General features: G+C 52.0%; 2 protein-coding genes across 8 annotated transcripts in view; one reads left to right on the top strand and one right to left on the bottom strand.

Annotated features, from left to right (window-relative positions):
* WARS1 (tryptophanyl-tRNA synthetase 1) overlaps positions 1-18,350 on the bottom strand; it is a 28,360-nt gene extending 10,010 nt beyond the window's left edge. Inside the window, exons 1-6 of one of the 2 annotated variants that reach the window (XM_082737683.1) lie at positions 18,253-18,350; positions 11,854-12,031; positions 6,186-6,399; positions 4,556-4,664; positions 2,346-2,465; positions 1,653-1,835 (exon numbers count right to left, since the gene is read on the bottom strand). In XM_082737683.1, coding sequence (XP_082593809.1) covers positions 1,653-1,835; positions 2,346-2,465; positions 4,556-4,664; positions 6,186-6,399; positions 11,854-11,967 — 740 coding nt within the window. In that variant the 5' untranslated portion in view covers positions 11,968-12,031; positions 18,253-18,350. Of the gene's footprint in view, positions 1-1,652; positions 1,836-2,345; positions 2,466-4,555; positions 4,665-6,185; positions 6,400-11,853; positions 12,032-17,539; positions 17,850-18,252 lie in introns of those variants that run through there. The other variant, XM_082737682.1, reaches the window with a different exon arrangement.
* A 28-nt stretch (positions 18,351-18,378) lies between these two features.
* The window catches only part of WDR25 (WD repeat domain 25), a 140,465-nt gene continuing 132,020 nt past the window's right edge, over positions 18,379-26,823 (top strand). The window contains exons 1-3 of one of the 6 annotated variants that reach the window (XM_082737681.1): positions 18,379-18,485; positions 19,215-19,362; positions 21,577-22,421. In XM_082737681.1, the coding sequence (XP_082593807.1) occupies positions 21,615-22,421 (807 nt within the window). In that variant the 5' untranslated portion in view covers positions 18,379-18,485; positions 19,215-19,362; positions 21,577-21,614. Of the gene's footprint in view, positions 18,486-19,214; positions 19,363-19,506; positions 19,704-21,576; positions 22,422-26,823 lie in introns of those variants that run through there. The other 5 variants (XM_082737676.1, XM_082737677.1, XM_082737680.1 and 2 more) reach the window with 5 other exon arrangements.

Raw genomic sequence — 26,823 nt, 5'->3', positions numbered from 1 at the left:
CTCTCAGGATCTGCTGGGAGGATGCTGGGTCGTGGGGTGGACCCTCGCGAGCACCATTCTGGCGTCACCGCTCGGTCATCTCTGCGGATACAGGGGGTGTTCGTTTCACCCCACCAGTCCCTCGGCTCAGCGAGGCAGGCACTCCGCTCGGCTCACTGCTGGGTTCCCAGGGCCCCGGAGGACCCGGCTGCAGAGAGCTCTCCATGACTGTTGGTCTTACTGACCCAGTGGAACAGGGCCACCCCTGAACCCGAGGATGACAGAAGTGGGAGGGGGTGGGGAGTGACACAAGCATCTGTGCTTTACGGGGAGCGCTGGCTGGTGGGGGACCGAGGCTGTGAGGGGCTGCCATGGGAGGCAAGAGGTGGCACCAGAGGACACGGTGACTGGGCAGTTGTCAGCTCGGCCCGGCCCTGAAAAGAGCAGCAGGACCCAGGGTGTGGCTATGTGCTCGAGCAGACGAATCAAGAATTCTTAAGGAATGAGGGGCGAGAGAGAAAGTAAAGCACCATGAAAATGACACCAGCGATCACATCTAGGGTCTCATGTAACCCTACTTCGTGGACCAGGCTTGCTGCGACTCATGAGCTCTAAAGAGAGGTGCCAGGGCTCGACCTGGGTCTGTTTCCCTCCTTCAAAGATCATGTCTCCTCAAGGACACAATGCCTCTATGCCCAGAGAGAAGGGATTTAAAAAATCTCACAGGTAAAATGAGAAAGTTAGGAACTCAGGTACTAGTTGGTGGAAAGGCCAGACCTCTTACGAAGGCAGCTATTTCTGTGGCTAGAAGCCACCCTCGGAGGCAGTCCTGTAGCAGGACGTTTGGGGGAAATGGTAGTGAGCGAGTTCCTTGCGCTCCGTGCAAACCCTGCCCGACCCAGCTTCTACAGCACTCCTTCCTGGTAGTGAGCCTGCCGGATACGGCCACACCCCTCCCCAAGGACAAGTGCCTGGGGGCGGAGTGGGGGGGGGCACTGCCTCTCAGGTGCTCAGAAAGTACCTGCCCAGCAGAACAACGTATTCTTATTGGGACACTTGACAGAGTCTTGTTTTTCTAACACAGTTCTTGGCAATTATCTGGGATGAAGACCTTGGAAATTTCAATTCAGGGTTGCCTGGGTGGCTCAGTGGGTTAAGCATCTGCCTTTGGCTCAGGTCATGATCCCAGGGTGCTGGGATTGAGTCCCACATTGGGCTCCCTGCTTCTCCCTCTACCTGTGCTCCCCCTGCTCACGCTTGCTCTCTATTTCTCTGACAAATAAATAAATAAAATCTTAAAAAAAAAGTTTCGAGGATTTTCTGGATGCGTATTTTAGCTATGGAGTGGCTGACTTAAAGAACTGGACTGTGAGGGGACCGTGTACCAGCGAATCTTTTCTCTGTGAGGAAAAAGGGACGCCAAGAAAGAGAAAGACCCTCACTGGCCAACTGACCGTCCTTGGAGAGAAACTACAATTCTGTCTCAAGCTGGGGATGGAAACCTCAGCTGGTGAACGAGAGCAAGAAACCACATCCTAACGTTTCATAAAGGAGGGAAAACATTCCCCAGATCTTAGGACCATTTCAGACGTGTCTGACTCTGCCGTGGCCGCGAGGAGCTGCTTCTGCATCCGCTTCTCTCTCCAGAAGGCAGCCGGGCACTCTCTCCTTACCCCATGTAGTCCAGGTCAGAGAAGATGAAAGTCTTGTTGATGTCAAAGCCGCAGGCAATGATGTCCTTGGCGTTCTCCACGGCGTAGCCGTAGGCCTGGTCCAGGGTCAGGTCTTTCCACAGGTACTTCTCATCATCCGTCATCTGGATGACCAAGGGCACGTTGAACACATCCTGCAGCCACCTACGAGACACGTGGGAAGAAGGTGGCCGCCTCGTTTCCCGGTGTGCATCTGAAATCGCAGTTCCTACTGAGAGTGTACGCAAAACTTTCTTGTCTACATAGTCACATAGTCTAACGTTGTGGAGCTGGATACTACATTTACTTAGCGCGGAAGGGCCTGCGCTCTGCTCTGGGCCGGCTGCTTTATGCTGGTCAGTTTTAGGAGGTGTTACCGCCCCCCACCCCTCCTGCGGATGCGGGAACGAAGGCTCAGGGAAGTGACCGCTACGGTCACAGGGACAGGGACAGGGACAGGTGGAGACAGGCTGGCTGACTCCAAAGCTGGGCTTGCTCCATGACGCCACACTTTCTAACGTGACAGCGGGACCAGAGTCACCAAGTCACAATAGCACCCGTCCCCTCGCACCTTAGCGACACAGACGAGATCTGTCTTGTTATCTAACATGGTCTGTGAGTACCATTCCAGATTCACTAATAAAAGGGACAAAAAGCATACGGTTCAATACTTACTTTGTGAAGATAAACGGGATGAGATGACCTACATGCATTGCTTCAGAAGAGGGGCCCCTGCCCGTGTACAGATAAAATGGCTTCTTATTCTCGTAGGCATCAAGAATCTGGTTCATATCTCTAAAGGAAAGAGGAGAAAAGGAAATGGTGTGACTTTTCTGAGAAACACTAAGGCGCTAATGCTTGGCAAAGACGGAGAAAACACGACACCGTGATAAGTTGCCCTTGCTGCCTGTCTTAGAAAAATGGCAGGAAACATCTACTGACATGATGTGTTTCTCCTGTGATTGTTTAAAAAGTGTAAGACACGCAGGTCTGGAATAAAAGCGGGATATGGCTGGGCAGCTAACGGAATTCCTCTGTAAACTTCGAATACCAACGTCCACACACCATCTTCTTTACGCCCGTTCCTGGGAATGACACCAAGCCGACACTACACAATCCTTATCAGAACCCCCAGCCTGGAGACTCCGGAGACCCAGACTGGGAGACTGCGAGTTCCACACACTCCTGACTCAGGGACGAGAGTGAGGAAGACCTCCTGGGAGAGTGGAGAGGCAGGCCCTAGCAGGAAATCTCCTCTGGGCTTCCTCAGCCAGGCTGGGGCCAAGTGTCTTCAGCTGGGAGTCGTTCTGGATTCATCTGCTCTTCCCCAGGACTGGGGTCCAGGCAATGCACATGAAGGGTTTCCTTGTTGGGCATCAGAATCACTGGTCATGTTACATCTACCCGGGTCCTACCTTCAGAGATTCCGATTCAGGGGGTCTGGTGATGCCTGGGGATCTGTATTTTTAAAGAGCTCCCTCAGCGATCGCCAAGTTTGCCAGGGTGTGAGACCACCGCTCTAGGGTGTAAATGTTCTTTCTCAACAACGTGTCCCAAAATAAAAGAGAACCTTTCTGGGGTTTCTAAAAAGTGACTCCTCCTCACATCCCTCACCAAGGGTTAACAGTGCTCCTGGGATGATGGTTTGTGTGTGTTTGCGCCTTTTTTTTTTTTTTTTTAAACTTCCAGGCACCAGTCATACACTGCTTTTAAATAAGGAAAGAATTTAAAAAACTTAATTTTGGAAGAAAAGAGTCCTTCTCTGGTTTTTACAATTAACCAAATCTAACTTTTATGGGTTTATAGGAGAGAAGAAACCCAAAATTGAAAATAGCCCACATGTCCAGCAACCGGTGAATGGATAAACAAAAAAACGGGGTGTACCTATTCAGCAGGTCTTCAGCACCTCCTTCTTATACCCACTCGTCAGGTATGAGGGAGGGAAGTACGAACACCTGACGCCACAAGACAGAACCTTGGAAACTTGAGGGTTGCCAGTGGTTGTGGCGCAAAGAGGGGGGGGTTGGAGGAGCGACTGCTCCTGGGGACGGGGTTTCTTCCTGGGGTGGTGAGAATGTTCTGGAATTAACAAGTGGTGGTGACTATTGCATAACCTTATGAATATACTAAAGGCTACTTTAAAACGTGAATTGCATACTTTAAAAACGTGAACTAAATCTTAATGAAGGTAAAAAGCTGTGACTGTATTTCGTCCAGAAAGAGGGCTGAGCAGGGTCTGGAGTTTTCTGCACATGGAACCCGAAGTGTTCTGGCAGGCTGCCGCGTTCCGTCCTGTGTGTGCTCTCCCATAACCAAACATGCAGAGCAAGGAGAACAGAACAACCCGGCCATGGACCATAAAATGGGCTAACTGGTGGGGTGGGTGAGGCAGGAACACTTCCAGAACCTGCCCACTTTCTGATAATTATCTGCACAGAATTTACAGTCTCGGGTAGGGATAGTCTCTTCCATGTACACTGTGCTAGTTTCTCTTTTGGTAACAGGGTTTAGGAGCAGGCCAGGACAATAGCAGGAAGGGGCATAGAACTTCAGGAAGCTACTGCTTATCTCGTGGGAAATGCTGAACTTGGATATACTAATCTCTTTTGTCTTTATGACATTTTATGATTTAGAGCACATAATCTGGCATAATCTCATCTGTGGTGTATGTGACCTCCAACTGTGAAGGGAGCAGTTGATAAATGAATGAAGTAAGGGCCCAAGGGTGAAGGGACAGGGCATAAACCCGGAGCCAGTTTTGGGCAGAAGGTGGACCCCAGTCTACAGATGGTGGCTACCACTGTCCCCACAGGAGCAGGTGGCTTGAGGGAAGACCCTCCTGATCACATCTGTAATTTGAAGGAGAGGAGGGCAGAAGCCCCGACCTGTGTGAGAAGAAGATGCCTCTGCGCAGGAAGCGGTGTGGTTTCTGGCCCGTGGCTCGCTCTATCCGGTTTACCAGCTCCTTGTCAATTTTACTGCTTCCGAACCGAACTGGAAAAAGAAAATTGGAACAAAGGAGATATAGCCATGTTAGGTGGTGTGAGGTCTGGCGATCCCATATTACTGAAGGGAAAAACTAGTGTATTGTGTACAATCTTGATGAACCCAGGCTCTTTAGGTTTTCTGCTCCCAGTCCCTTCTCTCAACCCAAAGTCAAATGACCTTCACTGTAGTAAGGAGCATTAAGATCACAACCAGACAAACAGGAAACAAATTACAGAATAAAACGCTGTTTTCTGGGTGCCTGGGTGGCTCAGCCGGTTAAAGCCTCTGCCTTCGGCTCAGGTCATGATCTCAGGGTCCTGGGATCGAGCCCCGAATCGGGCTCTCCTGCTCAGCAGGGAGCCTGCTTCTTCCTCTCTCTGCCTGCCTCTGCCTACTTGTGATCTCTGTTTGTCAAATAAATAAATAAATACATACATACAATACAATCTTTAAAACAACAACAACAACAAACCCCCTGTTTTCCCTGGGATTGGATTTTGATGGGAAACACATCCAGAATTCAGTCTGGCTTGCAACTTTTCACACTTCTCCTCCCCCAGTTGCTTATTAAGATATAATCTGTTGACACTGACTCTGTATTTTAGTATCCTTTAATTGTTGCACTGAATTACGTCTTCAAATGAATTTTCCCTCATTGACTGTCTATACTTAAATTATGGAAAATGGCTTTTGACTTTGATAAAAACATGTCGGCAATGTTTCCTCACTGGTGATTACCAGTGATCTCAGAGTTAGGACTTCCCTGAGCAGAAAGCCTCGTGAGGAGGTGCTTGCCAGTGGCCACCTGCCCTGTGAGGAGTCACCCTTCTCAAGGTAACTTCCAACTTTTCAGCTCTACAATTGTTATCACCGGAAGAGAGACTCTGACTTAGGTAATTCATTCCTGACTTTAATCATTAAGTGAGAGGTGATCTATCTATTTATTTATTCATTTAAAAATAAATAAAGAAGATTTAATTAATTAATTAATTAATTAATTAAAAAATTTTTTATTTTTTATTTTCTTACTTATTTGAAAGAGATCATAAGTAGGCAGAGAGGCAGGCAGAAAGAGAGAGGAGGAAGCAGGCTCTCTGCGCAGAGAGAGCCTGATGCGGGGCCCGATCCCAGGACCCTGAGATCATCATGACCTGAGCCGAAGGCAGAGGCTTTAACCCACTGAGCCACCCAGGCGCCCCGTGAGAGGTTTAAATGACTGCAAAGATGCCATTCTAATAGACCTTCCCTCAAGTTCTGAATCACTCAAAAAAAAAAAAAAAAAAAGGAAAAACCTTCTACTAAGCTCTCTACTATGGATGGTTATTCTGAACTAAGTTTTACATTGTTATTTCAGTTGAAAAGAATCCTTTGGGAATGGACGGCACGACCAAAAAATTTTAGGATCTCTTTTTTTCTTGGCATTGAAGCTTGACTGAGCTTATAATTCAAAATTAAAAACAAAAACACACCAGTGGGATCAACTCGAGGGAATCACTTGTATAAGCTGGGGCTTCTCCCAGGACCTACCAATGAGCTTGTCATAGTCAATGCCCTTGGCGCTGCTCGTCTGGACTGTCCATGGGTCCACAAAATCCTCCTCGGCTTCTGCGGATCCCAGGCCACTATCGCTCTCAGGTGCTGAGTTCTCTGGAGGGCAGTCGGCTTTGTAGTCCTCCCCCGCCGCCGCTTTGTAGCTCATTTTCAATGATAACAACATCTTCACTGCAGACTCGATTTCCTCCTGGACAGAGGAAACGAGGATGAAGGCCAGTAATACACCAGAGCGAACGTTCTGCCGAAGGGGACTACTGTCACAGGGCAGGCACCGCGTAAATGCCCTCACACGTGTTCCCTCCTTAGCCTCACAGCACCCCTCGGAGGCAGGCACCATCGTCCCTGTGCTGTTCGAACTGGAGACGCGGAGACTCAGCGAGGTGAAGGAGCTTGCCGGTGGACACACAGCAAGTCGTGGTCTGAAATGTCTCTCATTTTTGTGCTGTTTTAGCGCTGCGGATCAGTACCGCAAATGCTATGGGACAGACACGGCACACACTGTTCTTTATGACACACTGAATATACTCAAGATTTCTCAAATGCCACCGATGCCAGAGAATGTGTGTGACAAGCTCCCTGGACTGAGTATAAGGAATTCTACATCGGATCTTGTTTTTATGTTTTACAGCTGAGAGGAGTATTTGTGGAGGCTTAAATAATGCCACTGAGGACAGTACCGCAACTCTAGACATCAGGGAAACAGAAAAAGGCAAGGAAAAACACAGGCTTTCAAGTCCTAAATTAAGGAGGGATGCAGTGAGAAACAGTTGTATTACTGTATTTTGGAATCTTATCAAGCTGTCCAGAGTGTTTGCACACTGAGTGTTTAAAAATAAGCATAAGAAAAACAAATGTAAAATTATATCCTTGGGTACTCTGGAAATCTGGTAGAGACCTCCTGCTCCAGAGGCCCACACGAGCCACCCACGAAGGCCGGCCCCTGGAAGAGGAGGCCTAATTAGGCAGATTAGTCATGTTGTGCCCCAAAACTCTGCTCCTGTAACTGGCCTTGCTGGATTAGATCACAAACAAAGAATATACACAGGCCAATTTGCTTGGCAAAGGAAGTACAAACATTCCCATTCAGAGTGTACACATCCTGTTCTATGAAGCCGACTTCCTAAGTGGAGAGACATATCACTGAACTCCATTCAGAGGAAACTGCTGCGTGAGGTACGGCCCCAAGCCACAGAGAACTATTGCCGTGGGGCACTTCTGCAGGCACAGATTTGTGTTTTAAACTCTGAAACAACCAGGAATTCGTTATTACAATGAATTAGAATTGTGGACTTCGTAACTCCGTGGACATATCTCCTAGAAGAGATAGGATATCTGCCCAGATGGGTTAGGTATGTTTTACTCACCTCATTTCTGCAGTGCCTAAGCTCAGTGCAACAAAATAAATGTTTAGCAAGCATGATTTATTGAATTATCCATGGGAAGAATTACCTTGCTCTGAAGGACACTTTAGTCAATACCCTTTTATCACTGGCTGTGTTGACATTGCATACTCTATCTGGTCTAACTCTGTTTGCAACTAGGAAGCTCTCTGAAAGTCAAACACCAGTGTCCCTGCTCAAGAACTGTTTGTAGTCTAGAATGGGATTTAAATGGACAGGCAAGTTTGTGATGACGTGGATGGAACTAGAGGGTATTATGCTAAGTGAAATAAGTCCATCAGAGAAAGACAATTATCATATGATCTCCCTGATATGAGGAAGTTGAGAGGCAACTGTGGGGGTCTTGGGGGGGTAGGAAAGGAATAAATGAAACAAGATGGGATGGGGAGGGAGACAAACCGTAAGAGACTCTTAATCTCACACAAAAAACCGAGGGTTGGGGGTGGGGTGGGGAGGGGAGAGGGTGGTTGGGTTATGGACACTGGGGAGGGCATGTGCTATGGTGAGTGCGGTGAAGTGTGTAAACCTGGCGATTCACAGACTGTCCCCCGGGGTTAATAATACATTATATGTTAACTAAAAAATAAAAAATCACAATAAATAAATAAATAAATAAATGGTCAGGCAAGCTTGCCTTTCTATTTTCTTGTTCTCAATTTAACGTGGACCAGAACACGGAAGCACAATTTAAAAGCTGATGACCTGGGGGAAGAAAAAAACAAAAGAAGACTATGTACAACCTGATTTTATCTAAAGTTCCAACAAAGGGAGAACTATCTATGGCGGAGGCCTAGGGTAGGGAATGGAGGCAGTGACTGAAGGGGCCTGAGGATGGCTTCTGGGTGCTGCTATCTTGTTTCCTGATCTGGACGCTGGTTACAAGTGTGGTTATTTTGTGAAACTTCAGTAAGCTGATTATGAGCTCTGTAAGTTTCTGAATAAATGATGCACTTCAATTTAAAAAGTTTACCTTGGGCGTCTGGGTGGCTCAGGTGGTTAAGCATCTGCCTTCAGCTCAGGTCATGATCCCAGGGTCCTGGGACTAAGTCCCGCATCAGGCTCCCTGCTCAGCAGGTAGACTGTTTCTCCCTCTACCCCTCCTGCTCGTTATCTCTGCCCCGCCACTGGACCTCTCTCAAAAAAATAAAATCTTAAAAAAAAAGTTTATGTAAACTAAAAGGACAAGAAAACAGACCCTGCTGTCTTGACCTCTGTGATCCAGCATCATTTCTTGAGTTCTGCCTAAAGTGCTCATGCCCTTGGCCACTGTCTCCCCGCAGAGCCCCTAGATTCTGACCTATGCCCTCAGGAGACACCTTGCTATTTAGTAAGCTGTTACTGAAGCTGGGGATCTTCGCCCTTAGTATACGGAGCAGAAGAGAATGTCGAGGGCCACGGTCAAGACACATGGCAGAGACTGCTGGAGAAAGAGCCCACGGTGCCCTCACTGCATTGGTGTTCCCAAAGTGCTCTAGTATTTTGCATAAAGTGAATTTCTAAAATAGCAGGTGCTTCTGTTGTAACACCTTCCAGGATCAAATTTACTTGTGAATTTTCATCATTTAAGTCTGACTTCATCGTGCAACCTCTGATCTCTCTTGTTGAGAGTCAGTGGACTGCACATATCAAAGAACATACTTGGAAGAGTAAACTGAACTGTGTTAAACCGAACTGTGTTAAGTACTGCTTGTTTAACAATGATTATAACTGCAGGTCACTAAGAACTGCTAGCTAAGAACTTATTAAATGTTACTCAAACTTAATGTTACATCAACACATATACCACTGCCAAGTTTCCAAATATGGATTTAAAGAGCAAACGGTTAACATGTGGGTCCTTTATATATTTCGGATTTTTTTTTTTTTTTAAGATTTTATTTATTCATTTGACAAACAGATCACAAGGAGGCGGAGAGGCAGGCAGAGATAGAGGGGGAAGCAGGTTCCCCGCTGAGTAGAGAGCCCAATGCAGGGCTTGATCCCAGGACCCTGAGATCATGACCTGAGCCAAAGGCAGAGGCTTTTAACCCACTGAACTGCCCAGGCACCCCTATTTATTTCTGATTTTTAAAGAATATCTTAGTCTCACCCACTGAGTCCTCCCTGGAGGATTCTTCCTGTGATTAGCTAACCCCTTCCCTGGGACATCACTTTCAGTGGTATTTATCTCTTTTAATGTGTGATGGCTTATTTGGGGTCCAAAGAATCAAAGTAAACTGCCAGAGTGGGTGGGAGATGGTTGGCCCCCATCTGGGGAGGACCCCCAGGGCGGGGGCTTCTGAAGAGGACACACAGGGGTTGGAAGTGACGGACGAGGAAGTAGTGGAAGAAGCCGAGTGACCGAAGAGCGGAGGCAGAGCAGAATGAAAGGCAGTGCTCATGTGCATTAAAGACGCAGATGGCACGGATCACACTTCTGAAATGTCCTGCAGCAACAGCAGAGACCTTTCAGAAAAGCACAACCCCATGAGGACAAAGGCAACAAAAAGAGGACCCCAGCAACAAGATTTTGGAAGCCACAGAGTTGCTGGACCGGGAACAACAAATGTGAGGATGTCGTAGAAACACTGGAATTACGCTGCTGGGGGATCTGGGACCAGGGCATCTGGGGAAGTGAGGGTGAACACCGGCTATGAATTAGGAGCACAGGTAGAAAGTCCTTTTAAGAAGCAGCTGCTTGGCTCTCCACCTCCCTCCACCTCCCACCCCCTCCCACCCCCTCCCACCCCAAGCCAGAGGTCCTGTGCTGGAGAGGTCAAGTTACAAGTGTCTAGACTGGGGGTGTTCTGTACAGCAGGGGCAGGGGCAATGCACCGTGAGCAGGGAGGGTGGAGGAGGGCCATACAGCCCAGCTCCTCTGTCCCGCAGAGAACATCAGGAAAACCATCATCAAGAGCTCAGAGATAAAAGGATACTTATTGTACCTAGGAAATGATAATGGGGTGCAACGAGGAAAGAACATCCAGAAAGCAATGAGCTCACGGAAGTTAAAAATGACAGGATAAATGAAAAAGAGTTTACTTTAAAAAAAAAATGGCAACATAAGAGGTTGAGGAAATATATTTGAAAGAAGAAGAAAACAAAATGGAAAGCACAAGTCAAAACATAAAAGCAGAGGACCAGTTTCTGGGGGAAAAAAGTCCATAAATAAGGAAAGAGAAGAGAAGAATCAGAAACAGAATTTCTCAGAATAAGGGTCAGAAGTTTCTAGTTAGAAAGGATGTACTCATCCCAAGAAATTTCAGAATACTGGAACAACGAGACCTTCCTGCAAATTTCCAGAGAAAACCCAAGGGAACGGAATCTGGTTTCTCACAGCGACCCTGGGAGCTCGGTGAAGACAGATCCCTGGCTTCCGAATTCTGTGAGAAAATCCCCTCTGCCCTAGAATTCCATACCCACTCTTGCTTGTCAATCAGACACTACATAAAGATACTTTCAGACATGCAAGATCCCCCCACATTATTTCTTTAGCAGGATTTTTTTCAGAGACCATTGGAGGACTTGCTCTATCAAGAGAGTACATACACAAAGGAGTGCCACACAGGATCGGAAACAGCGACCCAACAGGGAGGTGAGGGAAGGGCCCACGGGGGCAGTGTGGACGGTGAGAGACAGCAGTCCATCTGAGGTGGAAGAGTGCTGAGAGAGACCTTCTGGAGGTAAGCTGCAGGCTGGCTCACGTGAGCACCTCAGGAGGAGACTCACCTAACTGAAGGGGGCCCGGAGAGCTACACCCATTGCACACAGAAACATGGAACCGCCAGGAATGGAGATAAACAGCAACTTCGGGGCAGGAAAGGAAAAACACTCAAACTCAATTCAATGGGGTCAGCTGTCAGTAGCATGGATGCTGTCAGAAGAGCGTCCACGTTGACGCGGGGACATGCACGGGACACCAGAGGGATGGGGAGCGCTGACAGAAGTGTTAACTCCTCCTTTTCTACAGTTAAAGCCCCAAACTTGAATATCAACAAGGAGCAACATAAAAGTGTAATTCTGAGAATCAGCAGAAAGGACTGAAAAGTTCATTTCTGGGAACAGGCAGGGTGGATGACGGCTGGATTTCAGGGGCTTTTCTTTAGACCACATGTATCAATAAAGGAGGAAATGAATTTACAGTTAGAGCCAAAATACCTCAGTTACCGAGGGAACAGAGTCTTGGGAACAGTCTGTTCCGGGTAACATGACCCCAGACTTGGCCCAGATGCACAGGCAGAGAATCCGATGAAACCACATACCTTTGACGCCTTTCCCGCTTTGAGGGACCTCACGAGCTCCCCCTGGGCAGCTATTCTGTTGAACAGTTCCAGCGGGGAGGCACACCCCTGCTCACCGTTGGGCACGTCGGCCATCTCCGGGACCTAGGTTGGCAGCTGGCTAAGAGGCTGGAAGAGCTGCTCCGTGGTCCAGACAAAACTGTGGGGAAGGGGGGACAAGGGTGTGGGAGGGAGGGAGAGACTGGTTAACGAGCTGCTGGAGTTTTACCTTTCCTGCGTCTACGCAGTCCTTCGTCTTTCCACAAACGCTGGAGTTATGATAAAGGACACGGATCAAATAACATTAGTAAAAGTGTAAGCAGAAGCGCAGGGCCATGAAAAAGGAGGAAAGAGGATGAACAGGTGCCAGCCATGAGGACTGCAGGAGCTGCGGGACTCACCGGCTGCGGAACTCCTCTGACTAGGACCAAGTGTGCTTCACCCAATGCCAAGCACCCAGGAAAGACTGGAGTTCGGACACGGAGCAAGTACTGAAGTGCTTTGACAAACCCAAGTTCACCGGAGCCAGAAACTTTTGGCGGAACTGCAATTTACTCTTTATCTTAATTGTATTGGGGATGAGTTCCACGCCCTTGCATCCAGAGCCAACAGGTGACTGAGCAAATGGCTTCTTTTGCAGGCCAGCTGCTCTGTTCTCAGATTCAGCAAGGTCTGGGGTCAAGGACAGTCTTATCTAGGATGAGGGTAGGGCCTTATCTGTTCTGGGCTCCAAATGAGGAAAAGGATGTACAGCTTGTCCATTCTACACGCTGTCTCACTTCACAGCAGCCCTCTGAAAAAGGCATACCTGCACCTTTTATTAGTCGTAACTTTTAACCTTGAAAAAGGTGGGAGAGAGGGCAGGCCACCTGATGCTGCCTTGGTGCAGAGACTGGCCAAATCATTCCCTTTTGGGTCAGTCACTTCCCCTTTCTGAGGGTCAGCTTCCTCATCGAGAGTGGCACAGTCAGGAACCTTTTCAGCTACCTCAAGGGCTGCTGTGAAAAGAAAGGGGGAAAAACTAGAAGGTACCATGCTGTAAACTGTAAAGCAAGATATAGATCCATTATGAGTATTATCTGTTAGGGCTCCAGGGCTTGGCTGAACCCTAGCTCCATTTACAACTTGCTGCTTGGCTCCAAATGAGGAAAGGACAGTGACAATGGGCTGGGCCAGGGCAGCCAACTGCCAGCACCTCCGCACCTGCTATCTTTCTGAACACCTGCTATCTTTCTGAACACCGTATACACATCCATTCCCTGAAGGCTCATAGCAATCCTGTGAGAGAGATGCTCTTTCCATTTCACAGATGAGCACACCGAGGCACAGAGAGGTTACCAACAACCCCGAGACCACGCGAATGGAAGGGATGGGCAGCTACAACTCACTCTCCAGGTTATTTAACTGTAAGGAGTCTCAGCCTCTCAACTGTAAAGTGGGGCCAGCGGTAACACTACCTGCAGGATTGCTGTGTGGATGGTGTGATGGTGCAGGTAAATAGCCAGCCCAGCATGGCCCTCACCCGGCAGGAGAGGTGCAATATGTGACTGCTTTGTGTCCTTAATTATTTGAATTTTTTTCTATGAACTTTACGAACCAAAACCCCAGACCTGAGGGGTCATTTTTCTTTCTTTCTTTTTTTTTAAGTTAAACCTAGCCCCAGTGTGGTGCTTGAACTTGTAACTCCAAGATCAAGAGTCACATGCGCCACCAACTGAGTCAGCCAGGCACCCTTAGGGTAATTTATTTTTATTATTTTGTTAAATGTTTAAGAAGGATGTAAATTTTAACTAGGCTAATCTTTATATAAATCAACTGATAGCCTAATACCGAAACCAGGATGAGACAGTAACCAGTTTCTTTTCCCTCCTGGCTGAGAATCACCTCGTTTCTGAGAAAAGGGAAGCTGGGTGCCCTAACTACCTCAGAGAGCACAGCCTGGTGTCAGGAGGCCTGCAAGAAGGAATGCAGAAACTCTGAGGAGCGCTGGAGAGGAGAAACACGCAGGCCCGTATCAAATTACAATCAAAGGGATGAGAATTCCTGCTAGCCACACCTGATCAAACATCATGTCCAGTTCCTTTACACACGATCCCAGATTCGTCCCGCCTTCAAAGTTGGATGGCTTGGTATATGCTCTGCGCTAGCAGATGAGAGGTGATGGCTCAGGGAAGTCAGAAGAGCCCCCTGGGATCCCAGCGCCAGAGGAGCTAAGCCAAGATCTGATCCCCAAGCCCCGCTACACCATGTGTTCCCTTAGCAGTTCAGTGGCTCCCCCTGCTCGGAACGGGACAGTTTCCTGTCTCTGCCTGTGCACTGCAGGTGAGCTCACTAATTCAGGCGTCAGCTCTTCTCTGCGGCCTTTCCTGGCTCCGGCAGCCAAGCTGATGGCTCCACCGTCACTGATCCCCAGTACTCTGGTAGGAACTCGATGCCAGCACTCGAATGGCATCGAGTTATTCATGTCTTCTCCACCGGACAGTGAGAGCAAGCTCTGGATTTTTTACTCATTTGTGTGCTTCTAATGCCTGGCACACAGCACTTTATCAAAACACACTTAGAGAATTAATCGATCTCACAAGTCACCCAGTTCAATATTCTCCCTAAAGCTCATGTCCTCTCATGTTATCTTCACAAGTGCTTGTTCCAGTTTAAGGTAGATTTCCCCCGCATGGACCTGACCCAGCCTCATTTTTAGCATCTTGCCACTGTGCGGACCCTGCTAGGATTTGGGAAGGGCCAGGCTGATGCCATGGCGCCTTCTCCAGGTCTCACACCCTAAGACTAGTTTCTTCAGCCTCTGCCAACGTCCACCTCCCATCCTCGTCGCTCTCTTTGGAATTCCCTTGGGTTTATCCCTCTCCTTCCTGAAGTGTGGTATCTGGCATGGAAGGCAATGGGTGACAGCAGGTAAGGTTCTGAAGTCTGAGGAGGACCAGAAGCATTAGCTTTAAAAATTCCTAAAGAAAAAAATTAAAAACAAAAAACAAAAAACAAAACCCAAACAAAAAAAACAAATAATAAACAAACAACTTTCCATTTAAAAAAAAAAAATTCCTAAAGAAAGTACCAGGTAGAATCACTGGGTGCGCCCTGGACAGATAATCTCCCCCTGCTATGGAGCAGGTAAGAGGAGCAGCTACATGAATGGGACCTGCACCCAGGGTCCATGTTAATAGGGAAAAATATGTTTTCTCACAGCAGAATTCCGTTTGAGAAGCACATATGAGCTAAATCTGACGAGGGAACAGCAGATAAGGTCTGCTAGCTCTCATGATCATAAGGTAAACACTGCGTGGGAACCACCCACATGATAAATCTTTTGTGCGTGTAGGTATGTGTGTCTGATGCAACCTCTTGAAAGACAGGAAAACCCGCGCCTCTGGGTGGCTCAGTCTTTAAGTGTCTGTCTTTGGCTCAGATCATGATCCCGGGGTCCTGGGATTGAGCCCCAGGTCTGCCTCCCCGCTCAGTGGGTGGCCTGCTTCTTCCTCTCCCACTCCCCCTCCTTCTGTTACCTCTCTCGATCTATCTCTGTCAAACAAATAAATAAAATCTTAAAAAAAAGAGAAGACTTTATTTATTTGACAGAGACACAGAAAGGGAACACAGCAGTGGGAGTGGGAGAGGGAGAAGCAGGTCCCCCGCTGAGCAGGGAACCTGATGTGGAGCTTGATCCCAGGACTCCGGGATCATGACCTGAGCCGAAGGCAAACACCTAACAACTAAGCCACCCAGGTGTCCCAATAAATAAAATCTTTTTTTTAAAAGAGAAGGAAAGAGAACAGAGTCTCTTAGTTCACACGCCCATCCATCTGCCCCCGTTTCGGGTGTCCACTCTCCTTTTTCTCACCATCTAGTCAACACGCTCCTTTACTTCTTTGATAACTTTCGGAATGAAATTTAACATGAGTTTTTTTTTTAAAATATTTTATTTATTTGACAGTGAGAGATCACAAGTAGGCAGAGAGGTGGGCAGAGAGAGAGGAAGGGAAGCAGGCTCCCGGCTGAGCAGAGAGCCCGATGTGGGGCTCGATCCCAGGACCCTGAGATCATGACCTGAACTGAAGGCAGCGGCTTAACCCACTGAGCCACCCAGGCGCCCCTTAACTTGAGGTTTTTAACCCGGAGTTCAGCATGTCTGAAATGACATGGACAGTCTGCATACACACTAGTATGTGCCTGGCTCTAAGTAGAATATCCAGGTTACTTTATCAGAGGGGTCCGAGGTGCCAAAATTCTATGCATGACTGTCTTAGTGTTTACTGCGTAAAGTGCAAATAGAGCTTGGAATCTGTTTGGAGAGTTGTTTTACCTACTTAACAAAGAGTAAAATCTAAAACGAAGAAACAAAGGTATAATCTGTGGAGTCATCTACCATGTGCTCTGAAAGAAGTATTGGTCATTAGAGTAAAGCCTCACAGTCCCTGGCAGATCCTAGGGCACCTTTAAAGAGAAAGCTAAAAAGCTCTTTAAAGTTAATTCTTGGGCGCCTGGGTGGCTCAGTTGGTTAAGTGACTGCCTTTGGCTCAGGTCATGATCCTGGAGTCCTGGGATCGAGTCCTGCATCAGGCTCCCTGCTCAGCAAGGAGTCTGCGTCTCTCTCTGACCCTTCCCCTTCTCATGCTCTCTCTGTCTCTCCCATTCTCTGAAATAAAAAATAATTTCAATTAAAAAATTATCAATTCCGGGGCGCCTGGGTGGCTCAGTGGGTTAAGCTGCTGCCTTCGGCTCAGGTCATGATCTCAGGGTCCTGGGATCGAGCCCCGCATCGGGCTCTCTGCTCAGCAGGGAGCCTGCTTCCCCCCCCCCCCCCTCTCTGCCTGCCTCTCCATCTACTTGTGATCTCTCTCTGTCAAATAAATAAAATCTTTAAAAAAAATAAAATTATCAATTCCTCTTTTTAAAGATCTGGAGTCTTGTGCTCATTTTGAAAGGTTCCCTCGTTCTGGAGGAATGACAGGTACTTGGAAGATACTGGGTGGATTCGGGTCAGGGAGTAGAAAGGAGACTCACAGAACTGTTTCACAGAACATGACCGTGACCCGGACCATCCCGAAATCATCTCACCACCAGGACACACTGACCTACGATTCGGGGAAAGGGGGCATCAACCTAGCCAATTCTCGAGCCGCCGGGAAGCGCATCGTTGGCGGATGCCTGGGATACCTCCGGGAGGGGGACACCCTCCTTCCCACCCAGGCCCCAGAGCGTGCGTGTCCGCTGTCCGCGGCTCCGGACCACGGCGTCCCCAGGGGACGAGGAAACGACTTGTGTCCAGCGAGGCGTCCGCTGACGCTCTGAACCTCGGGACAGGCCACGTTCGCCTTTCCTTTGTCCGACACTGGGACGAGAGGTCGTCTCCCCCTTCCAGTAACAAACACACGTTAGCGTCAACGGCGGCGACCCGGGCAGCGGGCAGCGCGGGCAGGGGGCCTCGGCCGCGGAAACCCTGCGCGGGCGCCAACCCCGGGACGCCCCCAGGCCGCTGCTCACGGGGTACCTCGGCTCCCGATGGCCGCGCGTCACCGAGCCTCGGCCGGCCGAGGACGTACGGGGCACGACACCCGATCGTCGGGGGCACGCGCCCTCGCCCCCACGCCGAGGTCTCCAGCGCGCTGGGGCCGGCACCGAGGGGCCGCGGCCGGGCGACGCGGGCGATACGTACCCAGGACCGGGGAGGCGCGGCGGGCGGAGGCGGCCACGGGTCCCGCGAGGCGGAGGAGCGGCGGCGCCTGCCCCGAGCGGCCAGCGTCTTCCTTTATAGTCTCCCCCGGAGCTTTCGGTTTCCTTTCCAGAAAAGGGTCTTTTCCCCCGTTCCCCCACGCTACACCGAGCGACTTCTCACAAACCGCCCCGTTTCCCAGAAACGCTTAGGATTCGGGACCAGCCTCCTCGGCGGGGCGGTCCCAGGGCGGGGGGGGCCGGGAGGAGACCGAGGCCCGAGCGGGGCGTTGCATCAGCCGCCCCAGCCCCAGCCCCAGCCGGGCCTCCGAGTGACCTCCGCACCCCGGGCCCGCCCCAGCCTCCGCATTCGAGCGGCCGCGGGAAGGCGACCGGGCACGGGCCGCAGGCACAGCCCCCAGCACGGGGCGCGCACCCGTTCAGCGCGGGGAGCTCCCGCCTCGGGGCAGGGCAAGAGGGAGGAGGCGAGCGGGGGTCGGCGCCGGCGGGGGTGGGCGGCCGACGGGGACGCGGGCGCTCGGAGGGAGGGGGCGAGGGGCGCCGTGGCAGCCTCCGCGCCCCTCGTGGAGCCGGACCCCGGCGGGCAGCGAGCCGGGCTCCGAGGAGGATGCTCCGGGCCCTCGCCTGCAGGCGGCGGCGGCAGAGCCGGGTCATGCGGCGCCGCCCCAACTCCCGCCCCCTCATCCCCTCACTTACCCGCCCAGCCGGGCCCTTCAGTGCAGCCGGCTCAGCCACGGGCGGCCGCCTGGGCGTCCGTGGAAACCCCGTCCGGCCGGAACAGCTTCCGGCCAGGCTGACCCATCATTGGCTGTTCGCGTGGGGGCGGGGCGGAGGCCGCGGATGATTGGCTGGAGGCTCCGGAACCAGCGGAACGCACCTTGGCTGCGGAGTGCAGCCCGGACGGCCTCCCGCAGGACCGAGCGCTTCCGGTGGTGAGCGGCGGGCCCGTGGGCGGGAGGGGGCTGGGACCGGGCGGCGGGGGCGGCCCGAGCGCTCCGCGCCCCTCAGGGAGGGCCTATCAGTGTCCGTCGCCGGTCCTTCTTCACCACTGCCCTTCCGGACGCTCAGAGCCCCGGGCCCTGCCTACCTCCACTCTTGACAGCTCGGCTAACTTCTATTCATCCTTCAAAACCCGTCCCGGGTCGCCCCTTGGCCGCCTCCGCAGTCTGGCCTGCGGCGCAGGGTCGGTGCAGTGTGTTGACCCCCGGTGCCGGCCAGACCCCCGCAGGGCTGGGCGCGGCGTAGGCGGTCGGGCCGCGTTTGCCGAGCGAGACCGTCCCGTCCTTTCCCGCTGTCCCCGGCGCCCCGGCCTCTCCCTCGTGGTCGGGTCCCCGCCCCCAGCACGAAAACTGTCCCTCTCGGTCCCGTTTGCTCAGCAAGCCCGAGGGCCGCGAGCCCTGCCCGCGGAGCTTGCGCCGTGCCCAGTGGCGCCCGCTCTCGGTCGGGCCGCTCGGCTTTCCTCGAGTCCCCTTCGGCCTCCTCGCCGGCCCCGCTGCGCTGGCTCCGTTGGGTCCTTCCCCGGGGCTTCTCGAAGCCGCTCTGCCCCCTGGCCTCCTCCTGAGCTTCGCTCCGCCTCCCCTGGCGGCTCAGGTCCCCGGGGGCGGGCACCCCCAAGCCCACCGCCCCTCTGCTCTGCTCTGTTTTGCTTCTCTCCCCAGGACGTCTGGCCGCCTGACACCCGGTGTTTCCGCGAGCGCGGCCTGTCTGTCCCGGTGGGCCGGTGCGCCCAGGCCGCGGCTGACCTCGGGCCGGCCGCGGCTGACCTCGGGCCGGCCGCGGCGTTGCTGGTGCCCGCGGCGGGGCGGGGTGAGTAGCCGGTCAGTGCTGGACCACCAAGTGCGCACGGAGCGGGCCGAGTCGGCCGCCTTCGCACCCACCTCCTGCTTTCCTTCAGTCCTTCAGTCCTGCTGCTCTCTGTTTTGCCATAGACCCCCCCCCCCCTTTAAAAAAATTATTTTATTTATTTAGAGAGAGAAAAAGAGAGCTTGCACGAGAGGACGGGAGGGTCTCAAGCAGACTCCGTCCGGAACACAGAGCCCGACCCGACCCTGGATTTTGCAACCCTGAGATCAGGACCTGAGCCGAAATCCAGTGGGATGCTTAACTGACTGAGCCACCCAGGCGCCCCACTGTGGACCTCTTTTTAAGTTCTGGCCCCCGGCCCCTGGCCCCTCTCGAGTCAGCCGCTGCAGACAGCTAGGTGGGGGGGAGCCTGGTGCGTTCCCTGTGAGCCGGAGGAGTGGCATGCTCTGGGCTGTGGGGCTATGTACAGGGGTGGAGGCAAGTGAGATGTCTGGGCAGCACCAGGCTACGTAACAGAGAACAGAAATGCTATGTTGTTTGCGGAGCACGGTCCGCGAGTTTATGATTAGTCCTTTACAGAAGTTTGGTTTAGACGATGGCATTGTGTGGGGAAGGTGTTACCTGCCTAGATTAAGCCACAGGAGAGGGGTGGTGCTGGGATTTCTGGAGGAGGTTGGATGGTGACCTAGTGTGTCGGGCCGTGGAGGGTTCAGGCGGTGGGGGAGAGGTGTGGATGGGGCGAAGTGGCGGGCTTGCTGCGGTTGTGAGACCCACTACCCAGGGGAAGAGCTGGGTGATAGGCAGGCCGAGTGCCTTAACAAGGGACCCAGGGGGAGTTTCTGGTGGTGCCCGGGACCCCACATGTGGGAGGAGGGGCTCCGTGGTACACTAAGGTCGGGCATGGAGTAGGTCATCAGGACGTGTTTGGGCATCTCAGAACCTGGCGTGGGGCTGTTGGTGCTGCTCCGTCGCGCCCTCTGCTGTCCGGGATGTGCTGGGCCTCCTTGTTTTCCTCCTGACGGTGCTTCCTCCTACAGACTGAAGCACTTCTTTCCAGAAACTAGTTGGCAGCAATTTATCGTGTGTGATGGTTCAGAATTTCAGGAAGAATTTTTTAGAAAGGGGCAGTTCAGTGCTGGGTGAGTGTGTGTTTGGAGTGAAACTGGCAGATTTGGACCTTACCTTTAGAATTGGGGGACTGGTGCCTCGAACGCCAAGGTCTCGTGTTATGGGTGTGTCTCCCCCGCTGGCTTATGGTTGAGATGGGATATCTAGGCAGGGGGTAACGGAGGCACTGGAGCCCCAGGTGGGGCGGTGACATGCTTTTCCCATTTGGTGGGTTCTGGACATCTTTCCATTTTAGTATTTTGAGACCTACCCTCAAAGGCCCAAAGTCACCTTCCAAAAGGCATCTTTAAAATCCTGAATCTTTCTGCTAAATCCAGACTCCATTTAGTTAGGCCCTCTGTTTATGTCTTTCAATAAAGTTTTAGTTTCTTCCTGTAGCTCTTGCTCATTTTTGTTTAAATTATTTGCAGATATCCCATAGTCTTCATTAAAAAAAATTAAAAAAAAAATTTTAAAAGATTTTATCTATTTATTTGACAGAGAGAGATCACAAGTAGGCAGAGAGGCAGGCAGAGAGAGAGAGAGGGAAGCAGGCTTCCCGGTGAGCAGAGAGCCCGATGCGGGACTCAATCCCAGGACCCTGAGATCATGACCTGAGCTGAAGGCAGCGGCTTAACCCACTGAGCCACCCAGGCGCCCCCCAAAAATTAAATCTTCTAATTATGGTTGGTGTATAGAAAAACCTTCATTTTAAATTTTTATTTATTTTATTTTCATTTTTTTAAAAAAAGATTTTGTTTATTTATTTCACAGCCAGAGACACAAGTAGGCAGAGAGGCAGGCAGATAGAGAGGGAAGCAGGCTCCCTGCTGAGCAGAGAGCCCAATGTGGGGCTCGATCCCAGGACCTTAAGACCATGACCTGAGCCAAAGGCAGAGGCTTTAACCCAATGAGCCACCCAGGTGCCCCAAAAGTCCTCATTTTTATGTTTAGTTCTGTAAATTTACATAATTATGTTTAATTATATAAATATGTTTATTCTTAAATCCAGTCGTGGATTTGCTAGGGGGCATGTTTTCTTTTAATTACATGTGGTGGTAAATATTCTTTCATGCATGTATTCTGACACTTAACTTTGTTTGGTCTCAGGTAGTTTGTCCTCAAAGGACAGCAGAAAACTGTCTTCAATGGCTTCCTTGGTGGCTTATGATGACTCGGAGTCAGAGGCTGAGACTGAGCCCGTGGGAAGTTTTAATGCCTCTGGCCAGAAGAAAGACAGCTCTGATGGGCTCCAACCTCCTGGGCAGGATTTTGCATCCAAAGCCCCAGGTGTGACGGAAGGGACAGCACTGTCTGCAAAGCATGGTTCTTGTGAAGACCCAGCTGGCCATCGTCTCCCACTGGTTCGGCTCTGGAGAAGTGACCCAGGATCTTGTCCCAGCCAGCGGTTACAGTGGCCCAGGATGGAGCCTGATGTCACCGTCCCTGCAGATAAGCCTCCTCGACCTTCCCTGTGGACCAGCCACACACCAGCTGGCCACGTGCCCCTGGCAGCTGCCCGCTTTAGGCCGGTGAAACTCTCCTGGGGGACTTACAGCTCCCCTGAACCATCCTTTTGTGCCCAAACCAAATCTGAAACCCCAGGTAAAAATGGTAGCTCTCTTCAGAGGACCAGGTGTGAGGACTGTATTGTGCCCTACACCCCAAAAAGACTACGGCAGTCACAGGCGTTAAGCACAGAAACTGGCAAGAGTAAAGATGTGGCAGCCCAGGGTCCGTCTGCAGGGCGTGCCCCTGCCCCTCTCTGTGTGGCCCCCAGAGTGTCTGAGTTTATTCAGCCGTATTTGGACAGTCAGTATAAAGAAACCACGATTCCCAGGAAAGTGCTCTTCCACCTGAGAAGCCACAGGGGCCCCGTCAACAGCATTCAGTGGTGTCCAGTCTTTGCTAAGAGTCACATGCTTCTCTCGGCTTCCATGGATAAAACCTTCAAGGTAAGGCTTGAGTGATACCGCCTTTTTTCAGGGACTCTTAGAAGTAAACTGCTGGGGTGTTTTGTTCCTCGCCGCAGTGAGGCAGGGGAGCTGAGCATCTCTGGGAATCCTGCAGTTCTCTCTGTCGTATTCAGGAGCGGGTTCTCAGTGCCCACTCTGGACTCTCGGTCCCTTCTGTGCCCTCCACGCTGATGCTGCCTTGCTTAGGCCACCACAGAATGCTAGTCCTTAGTCCTCGTGGGGACACTGAGGACATGCAGACACACTGGCGCCCTGGGGGATGAGGTTGCTGAGTGAGGGCAGTCAGAGAGGGGAGGAAAGCAGGCTCAGAGCAAGTCCTGGGCCCCTGGTGAGCCGCATGGAGTGTTGAGCATGCCAGTTATGTGCTGGGCTCTGTGTTGGACGCCAGGGGAGCAGAGGTAGACAGATCGGTCCCTGGCTTCGGGGCATGTGGTTATGTAGGGCCATGGACAAGTGGAGAGGCCTTCACAGCCCCGGGCTCAGGAGTGTGAGGACCAGACTCCCACTGGGACACAAGTGCTCCGTGAACCCACTGGGAGGGACAGCAGCCCAGTCTGGGAGGGCTTGGTGAATGCTTCTAGGAGCAAGGGAAGGTTCACTTGGTGGAGGGGGTGAGACGGGGCAGAAGGATGTTCTTGGCCATAAACGTCTTGGGGGCCTGGGGCGCCTGGGTGGCTCCGTGGGTTAAGCCGCTGCCTTCGGCTCAGGTCATGATCTCGGAGTCCTGGGATTGAGTCCCTCATCGGGCTCTCTGCTCAGCGGGGAGCCTGCTTCCCTCTCTCTCTGCCTGCCTCTCTGCCTACTTGTGATCTCTGTCTGTCAAATAAACAAATAAAATCTTAAAAAAAAAAAAGTCTTGGGGGCCTATTGGCTGGAGGGGTGGGGTGTGCAGGGAAGGGCCCAAGGCTGCGGAAGTAGGTAGGGGCCAGACCGGGAATGGCTACGGATGCCCTGCCGAGGACTTGCGGTTTATACAGAAACTCTTTTGTCGTTGTTGCTTATTTGTTTTGAAAGCTACTGAGGTCGTGCAGACTTGCAGTAGGCCGACTGCACATACGCAGGGATGGAACGGAGCACGTGTGTCGCAGCTCCTGTAACCTGTCCCCAGCCCCTCTGAGCTATACTCTGTCCTCCTCCTCACCCTCCTCAGCACCTAGCAGCTCACCTGTATGTGGTACGTGCCAAGTAAATGAGAGCTGAACCAGAGCTTCGTGGAAAGAAAATGGCTTTGGAGTCGAAGGGACGTGGCTTCAGATCCAGCTTTGTTGTGCAGCGGCTGGTCAGCTAGCCCCCTGCGAGTCTGGTGTCTCATCTGTAAAGGCCATAATCTTTCCTGCATCATGGGGTCATGTGAGAAAAATGCTCTCAAAACCCTGGCACAGAGCTAGGGACCCCACGGGTGCTCGGTAAATGCCAGCTTCCTCTAACTCTGTTCCTCAGAGTTCTAGAACCGTCCTGTCCAGGACATCGTATTTGCAAGTTTTTATTTTATATATACATACACACACACACGTTTTTTAAAAAATATTTTATTTATTTGTTTGTCAGAGAGAGATCATAAGTAGGCAAAGAGTCAGGCAGAGAGAGAGGGGGAAGCAGGCTCCCCGCTGAGCAGAGAGCCCAATGGGGGGCTCGATCCCAGGACCCCGAGACCATGACCTGAACCGAAGGCAGAGCTTTAACCCACTGAGCCACCCAGGCGCTCTGATGGGTGTTGTTTTTAAGCAGCCAGTTTGAGTCCTGAATCCACTAGTCTGTGTTCTCTTCTGGCAAAGTGAATAGAGTTGTGCAGGGACAGTGCTATGTCCTGCCTTTAGTCTGGAGCCTGGGGATCTTACACCCCGGGCTTCAGTGCTGTTCCTGTGGGGGGAAGAGGGGGTGGGGCTCAGGTCCACTCAGGAGGCTTCTGGTGTTCCTGGTGTGCATGGTAACGTGCTTGGTTCAATCCCGCAGTGCTGGGGCTTCTCAGCGCTCCTTCCCGAGTCTGCGCCGTGGAGGGCCGAGAGGAGACTTGGCCCTTTGGTCAGGAGCACATCTGGAGGGTTTCTGGTGGGCCCGCGTAGGGTCTGTGTAGCGCCAGGCCGTGTCTGGCTGGCCCTGGAGGTGGGCTGCAGTTAGCATGATCAGGGCCTCGTGGTCTGGCTCCATCCCCAGCAGCTTTGTGACCCTGGCAAGACACTTAACCTCTCACGTTCTGTTTCCTCCCCGATAGAACAAACTCACGAGACCGGTGGTTGGCACTTCTGAGGTGGGACCAACGCCCAGGTGTGTGTGTCCGAAGCACCCAGTCTAAGGCCAGGCATGGGTTTTTGTGGACGGTAGTGTGGTTACAGGTGGGCTGCCTGAGGGGCACAGGCAGCTTCTTTCTAGAGCCTGCAGGGAGGGGGCTGTCCGGCAGATGCCGGCAGCACAGGCTGGAGGAGGAGGCAGCCTGCTGTCTGCGGGGTCTTGTTCCTGATGGCGAGGGGCAGGCTTGGAGCCCTGTGAGGACTGGTTTGCACCCAGCATCAGTGAGGTGCTCTCTGGGCCCTGCTTGCCTCACTTGCCCGCCAAGTTTAGGTTTCCCCTAGGCAGAGGCGTCCCCGCTGTAGTATCGTTTTTTAAACAGAGCGTGTCTGAGTGAAGCCGTGTTTGGGTGTTGTGTGTGTTCAGTCGTGTGGTGGGTGTTTGTGGAGTAGATGAGTGTGCTAGGTGCTATGCATTGGGGATGCGTGGATGTCCCCAGGGAGGGGACCCTGGATCAGCCAACCAGCTGTGACACCTTGTGACCAGAAGGGGGCGCAGTTGGCCCAGCTTTGGAAGCTGCTCAGGCGCTCCGTGGAGCCACTGCGTAGGAAAGCGTTGCCTGCGGGGATGCACTCAGACTGGGTCCTGGGCTGTTGGCTGTGGAACTGCCCTCAGTGGGGCCCGGTGCAGCTGCTGTGCCCGCTCTTCCCGAGGAGGTGGTGTGTGCGCTGCAGGTGATGTGGCCACCGGCCTCTTGCTCAGCCCGGCAGGCTCCGGGGAGCCCTGTCCACTGCCCTGTCTGGCAAGGGTGGCATTGGAGGTGGTCCAGGGACAGGGCGTGGCTGCCTTCATGGCTGCTGGGGTCAGTGCCTCCTGACCTCCTTCTTCCTTTGGGATCCTGAAAAAGCAGGGCTTTAATAAGCCATACATACAAACGGTGGACCAGGATCCTCACTGCTTTCAGATATTTGACAGCTGGGACACTCGAGAGGCTCCGTCAGTTAAGCGTTTGCCTTTGGCTGAGGTCATGATCCCAGGGTCCTGGGATCAAGTTCCACACTGAGCTCCCTGCTCAGCCAGGGGCCTGCTTCTCCCTCTGCCTGCCATTCCCCCTGCTTGTGCTCTCTCACTCTGACAAATAAATAAAATAAATCTTGAAGATATGTGACAGTTTCCAGTGACAGAATTGCTTGGCAAATTGATTTTGAGCACCTTTTCAGTGTGAAGAATGTGTGACGGGCCGGAGGAGCGGGGATGGGAAAACCGACGGGACTAGGTGGGAGCAGGGCTGGGAACCAGGGAGGGAGGTCCTGGCTGAGGCCTCGGTTTTGCTGGGGCCTCAGCTTCATGGATAGCCTGGTGTGCAGCCCGCAGCTCCAGGCAGGATGGTGTTTCTCCCCTTCCCTGGGGTCGTGGGGGAGGGGAGGCACTGCAGATCTTGGGGGCCTGTGAGGTGGATGGGGGGAGTGGGAGGCATGTGGATGCTGAGTCTGGAGTGAGTATGGGGCTATGGGCGCCGGCAGGAGCCCTGGCTCTCTGTAGCCCAGTCCTGGATGGAGAGCAGACAGTGCAGTGGGGGAAGAGCTAGAAAAGGTGGATATGACAGGGTGCCCCCCAACTCTGTGCTCCCTTCCTAAGGTGCCTTTCCTCTTGTCTTTTGGTTGAAGCCTGCCAGAGTGACTTCTTGAGCCCCACTGCATCAGGAAGGAGGGAAAAGCCTGGGGGCTGGGGTCACAGCACTTAGTTTGAATCCTTCCTCTGTGGCTGACTGGCTGTGTGACCTCGGGCAAGTTACTTCTCCGAATCTCAGTGTGTGTGGTCGGTGGAGATGACTGTGCCTGCTTTGCTGGTTTTTTGTGGAGAAGAAACAGTGTTGGATGTGATCTCTGGTGTGGTCCTTGGCGCATAGTCGGCACCTGCTGTGTGTGTATGGTTTTGCTCTCCCCAAGAATCTTCTCCCTTCCTTACCTCGAAGTGGCATCTCGTTCTGCCTGTGTAGCCATGAACCGTATCTGTGACACCTTGTAGATTTTGAGCCTCTTGAACATGGAAACTGTGCCAGACCCATTTTTATATTTTTCATAGCACCTGGCACAAAGTTTTGTACATGCTAAGTGATCAGTAAAGATTAAAGAAATTTTTTTGGATTTTATTT

The sequence above is a fragment of the Mustela nivalis genome (assembly GCF_964662115.1).
Source record: "Mustela nivalis genome assembly, chromosome: 6".
NCBI lineage: Eukaryota > Metazoa > Chordata > Mammalia > Carnivora > Mustelidae > Mustela > Mustela nivalis.
The sequence above is the reverse complement of the archived record's forward strand: the minus strand, read 5'-3'. Positions and strand labels throughout refer to the sequence as shown.